Source organism: Neomonachus schauinslandi, chromosome 7 (genome assembly GCF_002201575.2).
Source record: "Neomonachus schauinslandi chromosome 7, ASM220157v2, whole genome shotgun sequence".
In the NCBI taxonomy this organism is placed as follows: domain Eukaryota; kingdom Metazoa; phylum Chordata; class Mammalia; order Carnivora; family Phocidae; genus Neomonachus; species Neomonachus schauinslandi.
Genome location: NC_058409.1, coordinates 33109132 through 33120108, shown reverse-complemented (window position 1 = coordinate 33120108; position 10977 = coordinate 33109132). Strand labels below are relative to the sequence as shown.

At 42.9% G+C, this 10977-nt stretch overlaps 1 protein-coding gene across 2 annotated transcripts in view; it reads right to left on the bottom strand.

Moving 5' to 3' along the window:
- The window catches only part of ARHGAP26 (Rho GTPase activating protein 26), a 419879-nt gene that overhangs the window by 285049 nt on the left and 123853 nt on the right, over positions 1–10977 (bottom strand). For both annotated transcript variants that reach the window (XM_021702216.2, XM_021702215.1), the window contains exons 7-8: positions 4252–4356; positions 2420–2549 (exon numbers count right to left, since the gene is read on the bottom strand). In XM_021702216.2, the coding sequence (XP_021557891.1) occupies positions 2420–2549; positions 4252–4356 (235 nt within the window). The remainder of the gene's footprint in view (positions 1–2419; positions 2550–4251; positions 4357–10977) is intronic.

Here is a 10977-nt window from a genome sequence, read left to right as displayed (position 1 = left end):
GATGGATGGATGGATGGATGGATGGATGGATGGATGGATGGATGGATAAGAAAGGAGAGAAGAAGAGAATGAGGAGGGGAGGGCGGCTGCTTCCTTGCAGTACACTAACTAATAAATGTGGGAGAGTGACAGAGCTGAGAAATCACCATTTTGCAACCATCACAGTAACCATCTGTTTAGGCGAGAACTGCCAGTGGATGCTAACTCTAGCAAAGTTTGATGAGAAAGATATGGTCTTAAGGGGTCTCCCCATACACTGCTAATGAGCTACAAGGGAAGAATAGTGACTGTACAGTGGATAAACTAAATGATACTTTGAGTGAGTGACCAAAATTAACATCACCACTGAGGGGCAGATGGCCATCCTGTGCCGCTAGACGTGGTACCCAGATAAGAACACAAATGTTACTACTTATATAGGATTTGACAAGGGATGCCCAACCTGAATCTAATCACCGGGAAACATTAGACAAACCCACAGTGAAGAAAATTCTAGAAAAGAACTGGCTTACACTCTTCAAAAATGTGTCATGAAGGACAAAGAAAAGCTGAGGAATTATTACAGAGTAAGTCATGACAAACGCAGTATGAAGTCCTATCTAGACAGAAGGAAAAGAAAATGCTTTATAAGGGCATTACTGGGACAACTGACAAAATTGGAATAGGACCTGTCATTTACATTAAATATCTTATCAATGTTACATTTGCTGGATATGGAAACTATACTGTGGTTACATAAAAAGAATAGGAAATACACACTAAAGTAAAGAAGCATGGGGTATGGAATCAGTTCCAAAACGAGTCAGAAAAAACGGCAATGTGTGTGTGTCTCTGTGACTGTGATATGTGTACACACACACCCAGAAAGAGAAAGAACTCTATAAATTGTGGAACAATGGTAAAAATTCATGCATCTAGATAAAGGGCATATAGTTGTTCATTATACTCTTCTTGCAATTTTTCTTCACATTTCAAATTATTTCTAAGTAATAAGTCACCAAAACTTTCAAATGAAAAAAGCTGTATCCCATTGATATGCTCTAGACTCATGTGTTTGAGAGTTAAAATCTGGTTCTAATGATTATCAAGACATTCATGTTTTAAAAAGCATGTGAAGTGTTTGAATAAAATTGGTTTATTAATGTGAGTGCAGATTACATATATGTAAGTGAATAATATTAATAAATTAAGTATTGTAAGTGGACACTGAACTATATTCAAGGTGACCTTAAACTTTTTGGGGTGGCTCTTCTCATTGGGTAAAAAAGGTAACACCTTATATTGAGGTCTACACAAAACACAGTACTAAAGTACCTTCCACTTCTTATAAACCTCAACAAGCTCATCCCTGTAAGAATAAAGGGCATAAAAACCCTCAAGATAACCAATGCCTCCAAACTCAAACCCCACTACTGCCCCCATTGTCACCAGGCAACAATTTTAGGGCCAAGCAAACTTTTGAGCAATCACTAACTAGAATAATCACTGAAATCAAGTGTTCTGTTCCATTAGTAAGCTTCTAGGAGTGAAGACATTTGCCTCACCCTGAATCAACAGAAGGACAGTAAAGAGCACAAAACCAGCAAAAATCTGGGAGGATTGACATGTCCAACCGAAAAAGGAGGGATGGAAGACTAGGAGAACTATCCATTAAAGAAAAAAAAAAAAAAAATTGACCTTCTTCTATCCCTAGCACTCCATGAGCTAAGTCTGGAAGTGCTACCCTCAAAGCATGGCCCCATCAAAAAGCCTTTCCCCAGACCTATCGTACTCATAGTACTCATAGTAGCCTATGAGTCATCACAAAGAAGTCTCGATTAGCAGCACCTGGTGTTTCTTTCCTTGACATCACATTGGCAGGACAATGGATTTCTCTTCCTACCTCTTGGAGTGAGTTTGTGTTTCTACTCACAAAATGTAAGGGTTGAAATGACAGCAATTGAAGAAAGGAGGTGAGAAGGCCAATGACTATTTGGTCCTTGCCGAACCAAGTCTTGAATGGAACAATATCATTCCATATTAAGTCCACCCAAGGATATGACTACTGATAGACAGTAAGGTCTAGCATGCAAGGCCCTTTCAGAGCCTCTATGCCAAGCGTGCGACAGCTAAAGCCATGCTAAGCGTTAAGGCACGTCAAGTGTGATATTAAGGAGAAAAAAATCACCACAGAGCCTCAATGAATTCCAGGTTCCTGAGGGAATTTCCAGTTACAAAGAAAACAGAACACATCACGGGGAGGTAGCCAAGACCTTTTGGGTATCTTTCCCTTAAAAAACTCAACTATCAGCTACTCTCATCACCCGAATCTATATTTGCAGAAGCTGTGCTCTAGGCAAGGCACTACTAGACACACCCTCTACCTCCCGGGCAAAAGGCCTAAGTGTACCCCAAGCCATCGTTTACCACCAGCACTCACGTTTCTCCTGAACGTACAGGTACCCTTCCATGGTGTAGGGACTGATGGTCTTGTGCTCAAGGGGATTCTCCTTCATCTTTTTCATCAGCGATTCCACTTCTGACCTGGTGCCTTCAAAGCGATTTCTTGTCTAGGATGAAAGGCATTTAAATCAAAGAAATGAAACCTTGTTCTCATCTCTAACAATTCACAACATCAACCTATGGAATCCTTAGATCTAAAACCAGGTAAGGAACATTGAGCCACCTAGGAATTAGGCAAATACTTTCAAGAAGTACCTTTTGACCATAAAATCCTATACCAGAATGACTCTCAAAACTCTCAAGACCATCAAAATCACCTGGACAATGTGGAGAAAATACAAATGTCCAGGCATCACCCCTAAAGATTAATTTAGTACCCCTGGACCCAGAAATGTGCATTTTAAACAAGCATCCCAAGGGACCCTGATTCAGATAGTTCACAAAACGGTCCCCCAAGCTCCCTTCAAGACAGAGGGACTTAGGGGCACCTGGGTGGCTCAGTTGGTTAAGCGACTGCCTTCGGCTCAGGTCATGATCCTGGAGTCCCGGGATCGAGTCCCGCATCGGGCTCCCTGCTCAGCGGGGAGTCTGCTTCTCCCTCTGACCCTCCTCCCTCTCATGCTCTCTGTCTCTCATTCTCTCTCTCGCAAATAAATAAAATCTTAAAAAAAAAAAAAAAAAGACAGAGGGACTTATTTCTCCAACTGCAGGAATACCACTTGCTGATGGTTCATAGATGGTTCCTTCCTCAAAAGGGAGCTGGTTCACTCAAGGTAACTCCTTTCCCCAGCACAACCTGCACCCCATGACTAGTCAAGGCTAGGGGCAAAAGGGGAAGGGGTCCAAAGCCTGGCACCCTTGCTTCTATTGAAGTCACTGTGAAGGTCGATATCAGCTCCAGGACACCCCAGGGCATTGACTGAGGCCTCACAGCTCAACTTCTCTGGCAGGGGTCTGCTGCCCTCTCTCTCACGGGTGATTTTTCTGACCCTACTCCCCTGTAAACCTGCTACACGTAAACCTCCACTTCCGAGTCTACCTTCTGAGGAAGCTGGCCTAAGGGGAAGCCATGCTTTGGGAAACCTTGTCTGTTTTCCAAAACAACACAGAGAACCGTGGCAGGGCAAGCTCCAGGCTTCTAAACCCATGCAGTAAAACTCACAAGGACACATTTGGGTTTCTTTTCTACACAGCATCATCCAGAGACAAAGACAACATGCAGACTAATATAGCCAGCCACATAGTGACAGAGGGGTTTGAGACCAGTAACTGCTAACCAAATGGCCCTTAGCACAATTCTGAGCACCAAAGGGTCCTGCTGGTTAAAATGTGGGGAAGGAGACTGGGAGTAAATGGCTCTGACTTGGATTTCCTGTGAGCCTTACTAAAAGTTAAACAAGATCACATCCTTTGAGCTGGAGGCCAGCATGTATGCCCCACCCCCAACCCCTGAATACCCTCCAAGGTCTCTTGTGGCCAGGCAGCTAGATGCACAGAGGGAGGCTGGGCCTTCCACTGCCAAAGGAAATCCTGACTCTGGTGCTACAGATTTAAAACAAAAATATCAGCAGGACTTCCGAAAACATAAATAGTGCTTAGAAATAATGGAAAAGAGGTTGATGCTCTAACCTGGGGCCACCAAGCACCCTACAAATGTCTGCTCCCAGCTACCCTTTGAACCCAAGCAAGACCCATCTTCCTCATCTGCATTCCAATCCAAATAAGTGATCTCTATGCAATCAGACCCATACTTTGTGTTCTTTCCTTTTCTCAACCAGGAAAAGGAAGCCTATCTCTTTGCCCACTCACATTCTGTATGCTAATGGTCAACTCAGTCTTGAAGTCGCTGAAATCCTTGGCCAGTTCATAACCATGGTGATAGAAAGTGAAGAGTCCTTGCAAGAATGCCAGTAGCTGTAATGAAAGAAGAAGGGCAGAGTTCACATAAGCATGTTAAATAGGTATTATGCAGCTTTACCTGAGTTCCCAACCTTGATTTGAAAGGCTAGAATACAGTAATAAAAATGCCTATCATCTACTGAGCTTACTTGTATGCCAGGCACTGTAACATCGTATGTCTGCTCTCACTAAATGCTCTTAACAGCCTAGCAGGTAAGTACTACTGTTGTCTCCATTTCAATATTGAGAAAGCAAGTTCAGAAAGGTTAAGTAACTTGCTCCAAAAGACAAAGTAAGCAGCAACCAGGATTTGAAACCAAGTCTCTTCAGCATCAACATCCAAGCTCTTACTGAGCCTCAGTACCTTCAAAGAAAATCATTTCTTCAGAAATTGAAGACCAGTCTCCTTCAAGACCAACTCAGTCTCCATCAAATACATCTGTAGTATCAGGTTACCATGCGGAAAAATATAGTTATATTGACGGCCAACAGAAAGGGGAGAAGAGGAAGATGGTATGTCCTGAGTCCGCAGTGTCACAGGCAAAGTCAAATCAAAGAAAATCACCCAGATCAGACTTCAGCTCAAATGTGCTTCTGTGCTCTCCCTAAACTACCCACAGGTAAACACCAGGGATGCCATTATTAAAATATTCCCATGTTCCCACATCTTCAGTTATGATGGTTCCCTAAATTCTCATTTAAATCCCCTCGAGCTAAAAGGTATTAAGTCCATTCACTTTGTAGTCTTGTATTTAGTGAAGAGTGAAAACATCTGTTCAGCCTGATTCTCACAACACACCTTCATACAGTGAAAACTATGAATGTTCCCACCCTGAGTCCTGCCAATCTTCACTTCTCCAGGCTAACCAATGTTCCTACCTTACTTCCTCCCAGAACCTACACACAAAGCTACTGTTGTTAGGTTTCCCTGGCCCCTTCCCAAGTTCTATGCATCTTGCCTCAGTTCCAAATCTCAACCTGGAGAAAGGATTGCAATACAAGCCTTAAGGGTTTTAGAAGAACCAGAACTTTACCTTGTCACAATCTCTGTCATACTGCATTTGGGGACTCCATCCCTGTTCTAACTCAGACTTTTCAATGCCAACTCACATTTTCTGAGTGGTCCACTCTGACCTCCCTGACCTGCTCTAACACATGTTACATCAAGATACAGTTGCTTTGTTTTATATTGTTATTTAATTTTCCAGTCCCTCAAATGAACATACCTCTAGTAATTAAACATATTCTCACTTTGTTTTTTCACCTAACTCTCCTCTTCTGAGAAAACCCTCTTCTGAGAGGCAGCCCTAACAATGATGGCAAAGGAAACAGCCCACCCCCGTTCATCTCCCACCTGGCTTGTGGCAGGAATGGTAAGCATTGTATGGTATGTGCTACATGGTAAGGTATATGCTACTCTACCTGAGCTCAGAGCAAAGAATGGTCTTTGGACTGAGCCACTGCCCAGCCCAGTTGATCAAAGAGCTCTGTGTTGTGAAGTCAGGCAAAACCCAGCTTTTAATAATATGATATCCCAACTTCCCACTGCTATTGTCCCCAGAGCAACTATTCCCTTAGATTCTCATGGGAGGTCAGAAAGCAGGCCTTGCTGGGTCCTCTGGCTCAAAAAATATCTTGTGACGCCATGTACAGATCACTAATATAAATCAATGAACAAGTGGTAAACCACATAGAGTCACCAAAGACTAATAATGAATTATTTTCTTGAAAGATGATGGAAGCTTTTGAACTTCCACCATATAAAATACTTTTTTGAAAGGAACGCTCAGGGTTTTCCAGCCAGATGGCTCCAGGAATAGAGAAGAAGAGGCCCTTATGCCAAACCTAGTGTCAGTGCTTACACTGAAAACTGTTGTTTCTTATCTTTTCCTTCCCCCCATTCTCAAATGCTGTGCCCATCACTTTTCGAAGGCACTGAATCATCCTCTCCTGGAGAATAATGCAGAAGATAAGCAGCTAATTCCAAAGCCATTTCTCCTGTTAACTCTGATTTATTTTCCACTTAAAGTCAACAGGGCCTCTCTTGTCCAAGGTAATTAAATATATCCTCCAACAGCTCACTAAGACACCACTTGGGCATGCACACAAGTGTTCAAGGCAGAGAGTGACTAGTATTTATTTTGGTTTTCACTTCCTTTGATATCATGCTTGATTGTCCACTTCCCTATAGGAAATGATTCCATAGATATTGTTATCCTTGGCCCCCTTCCCTTCTCCCCTGCCCGCATCTCTCTTCCCCTGGCACACCTCCTGACATCCCCTTCCCACACACTGCATGAACCTTTGAATCCATTACCCAGTGGGAAATGAAAGTTCACTCCCCAGAGGGCTGGGCGAGGTCCTCAAAAGACCCCAGAGATGGATCATCTGTCTGCCTCAAAGAAATGCTTGTACTCAAACACAAAGAGGAAAAGCTTATTGTAGCCTCACCTTGGTTGGCAGATAAGTCAGCACATCCATAGAGGCTCCTCCCTGAACAACCAGGGACACACAATCATAGCGCAACAAAGGCAATACCAAAGAAAGACCTTCCCCACCTCCTTTTGCCTTCAAGGACCCCCATCCTTATTTTCTTCAGAAAATAACTTTAAAAAAAAAATCTATTCCTATTTCCTACAAGACAATATAGCATATATATTTTTTAAGTAAGCAAAAATGTAAGTGCTTCATTCAGTGACAATTGTACCATTCTGGACTATCTGATAAATTTAGGTTGCTTCCATTCATAGAACAAAGCAACTGTTACAGGCTGAATAGTATTCCCCCAACCCTGACAAAAAAATTATGTTGAAGTCCTAATCCCAGTAACTCAGAATGTGACTTTATTTGGAAATAGAGTCTTTACGGAGGTACTCAAGTTAAAATCAGGCCAGCAGGTCCTGATCTAAAATGACCAGTGTCCCCATAAAAAGGGGCTATTTGGACAGAGAAGCAGAGGCATGATAACCACATGAGGACAAGGGATAGCAGTGATGCACCTATAAAGCAAGGAATGCCAAATACTGCCAACCAGCCACCAGAAGCTACAAGGAAGAAAGGACATCTTCCCTACAGGTTTTAGAGGGAGCATGGCCCTGCTGACACCTTGCTCTTGGACTTCTAGCCTCTAGAACTATGAGAGGCAGGAAGTTTTTATTCTGAGAACCCAGTTGGTGGTACTTGGTTATGGCAGCCTTCACAAACAAATATAACCACCAAGAATCACTCATTCGCATGACAAAGAGAAGGGCAGACAGTAGAGTGATGATAAGCTGTGCTGGGCAAGCCATGTAATCCCCTGTAACTCTTCTTTTCCAGGAGGACACTAATGCTACATACTACTGCACTGGGTGGTGGTGAAGACAGAGATCACCTACATAACAACCTTAGCACAGGAGTGCCGACAGGAGCTGTTCAGCAAGACGGATATACGTAGACGGATGTGTTAGAAGATGCACTGTGGTGGCGGTGTCCAGCCCACCCTGAGGAAGGGGGGAGCCCAAGATAGGATGCAACAAATCGAAGGAGAAAATGAAGACCTACGGTGGGGCAGAAGTAGTGAGAAAGGACAGGAAGGCACAGCACCAAAAAATATTCTCAAGGTACAACTCAGAGAATGCAGTGTCTGATGAATGTGGGGAATGAGTTCTCCGTAGCACTCCGTAACCTCCAATTATGAAAACTCAGGGAACAGACGGAACGTGGCTTCACCTTCAAGAAATCAGGATGTCATTATCTGCAATCCAAAATCTCCAGAACATTTAGTACCTCAACAAGAAAATAAAGGCCAGAAGTCTGAATTTTCTTGCTTGGAACACTAAAATTTTGTTTCTTTTTTCTGAAGGTCAGTAACATCCTGGTACTTGATGTTACTTTCTAGGAAACAAATGAACACGGTCAACCTCCATGGAGGTTCCTTGAATGGCTGGAAGATTCTCTTGACTGCAACCACCTCAAAATATGAATACCCACACCAGGTGCCCCAGCAACTTAGTTCAATAAATTTCTTCTGGTTTCCTTTCCACCTGTAAGCAATCAAATACCGTTTCAGAGAGACTAAGAGCCATTCCACCTCTGCTAGGTACCAGATGTCACCTTAGAGAATAAATGTGCTTCCATTTCCTCATCTGAAAACAGACATAAAACAGCAATTACCTACCCTCAGAGACAGTGTAAGGATTGGGTGACATTATGGAGGTGAAGGGACCATTAGCATAGGACACATTTACTCCTAATCAACTGTTATTTCAGGGTCTTCTGCACAATCTCAGCCAGGGGCTCAAACTTAAAAGTGCCACAGAATCACCTTAGAGGGCTTACTAAAAGACTGATGACTGGGCCCCAACCCGCAATTTTTCTAGGGTAGAGCCAAGAGTCTGCATTTCTCGACTTCGACAACCATGGGTCTGATCAGCAGTGTTCTAGATCAATCCCTCCTGCTAGCCACAGCTCCCGAAGCCCTGACCCGCCCATGAGGTGGCGGGTTGAGCAACATTAACTTCTATAAAAAAGTGAAGGTTGCACATGTGAATTCTACATGCAGCCTCTCAACCAACTCATTTAATTTAACTGTGGGCAAGATCCTATCACTTTCTTTTCATTCTAACAGGGAACCAGAAATTTTTATCATTAGCTTTCCAGGTGCCTCACTGCATGGCCTGGGACACATCCACAAATCACAACAGTTTTCCATTCTTGATACCCCTCTGGCACTCCCCCACATGATCCCTCCTGACTCAAATGGCACTGAGCTGCTTGCTCCCTTGGATACCTCTCTACTATATACATCATGCTTCCCTAATGGAGCTTTGAACTCCTCAGAAACAGCAGCGGTATCTTCAGCAATTTTTCTGGTAGTAAGTAAATGCTTTCAGATTTACCAAGACTTTTTATATTAAAACAGGCAGACTCTGTTAATATTGCCACTTGACTCATTTGCTCATCTAAGTAGACCCTGGCTGACTGAAGCTTACATATTCCTCTATCTTCTAATAAAAAGTAATCATTGCCTGGGTGCTAATTAGCAATTATATACTAACTGGGTGTTAATTAGGTTCACTCTATTCTAAGCATCATACATGGATAAACTAAATTATTCCTCCTGACATCTTTATATGGTAGGTGGTATTATTATACTCATGTTGTAGATAAGGAAACTAAGGCTCAGAGAAATAGGTAACTTCCCCAAGAACACACAGCTAGGAAATGGCTGAGCTGAGATTTAAATCTAGGCCATGTGGCTCTGGAGCCCTTACCAATGATTATACTGCCTCTCAAAAACTCAAGACACTGATATACTAAAAGTGAGTGCCAGGAAATAGAAGGATTATTCTTTGCAGGTTTCTTAAAAAGGAAGAAGAAGAACAACAACAACAACAACAACAAAAACAACAAAGAAGAAGAAGAAAAAAGAAGAGGAGGAGGAGGAGGGGGAGGAGGAGGGGGAGGAGGAGGAGGGGAGGGGGTGGAGGAGGGGAGGGGGAAGAGGAGGAGGGGGAGGAGAAGAAAGGGGAAGAGGAGGAGGAGGAGGAGAAGGAGAAGAAGAAGAGGAAGAGGAAGAAGAAGAAGAAGAAAGAGAAAGAGAAAGAAAAAGAAGGAGAAGAAACCCCCAGATTTAGGAGAAATAAATGTCTACTGCTGTATGAGTTTTGTGGTTGTTACCTAGCAAAAGCACACAGATACAGTACCTGACTCACTAGGAACACCTACTGGGAGGTCAAAGTAGACAGCAACAAAAAAATCACTTCAAAGAATTAAGATGGGCCAATTAAAATCCAAGTCCTGAAAAGCAGGCAATTGTAGAATAATATCAATTTGCACATAAAGATTATTACAATCACACTGTTGTTTTCCTCTACAAATTCTGGTAAAATCAATGAAACATGCCCAAGGCTCAATCTGTGACAGCTTTTGAATGCCTGCCCACACCAGAGGAAACAGTCTTCAATACACCGTTCATTGTATGGCTGGCTTTACCAACTCTGTGCCCTAAGCAGGGAAATCAATAAGCTCACTTTCTCTGACAGATGGCTTCTCCCACCACACAGACTCCGTAAAAACACGGGGATTTTGACCTGAGACTGTGACAGAGACCACTGCTAGACAGGAAGTTGGCTCTAAAGCTCCCAATTTTCAGATAAGAAGAATGAGGTAATTAAAGACCTTAAGGAATTTGCCAGATGGGGTGGCACAGAGTGGAATCCCAAGATCACAGTTACGGTATAGTAAAAAATCTAATCATCCGATTCCAAAGCCCAGTGGATTCTGTTAAAACTATTAGCAAGTCTACATGCCTAAAAAGCACCCCAGAAGTTCATAAATTAGAAATGGAGCACAGAACACTCTTTACTGAAAAGAGTGGTTATTTTCTTTCAGTTTCTTACAGTTTTATTCTCGTTTGCTTAAAAAAATCACTTGCTTAAATCTAGGTAGGTAAGAATCTTGTTTCTATAGAGACCCCAGGCGGGGGTCACAATCACAGCCAGCATTTTTAACAAAGAATCCAAGGTCTGCAAGAGTTTTAAATCGAGGCCCACATGCTCCTTTGGGGTTTCCTGGACATCCAGGTCATGTGCATTTGGAGTGCCACAGCGGGGTAGGGCAGCACCACCACTGCACGGAGCCACCAACAGGCTA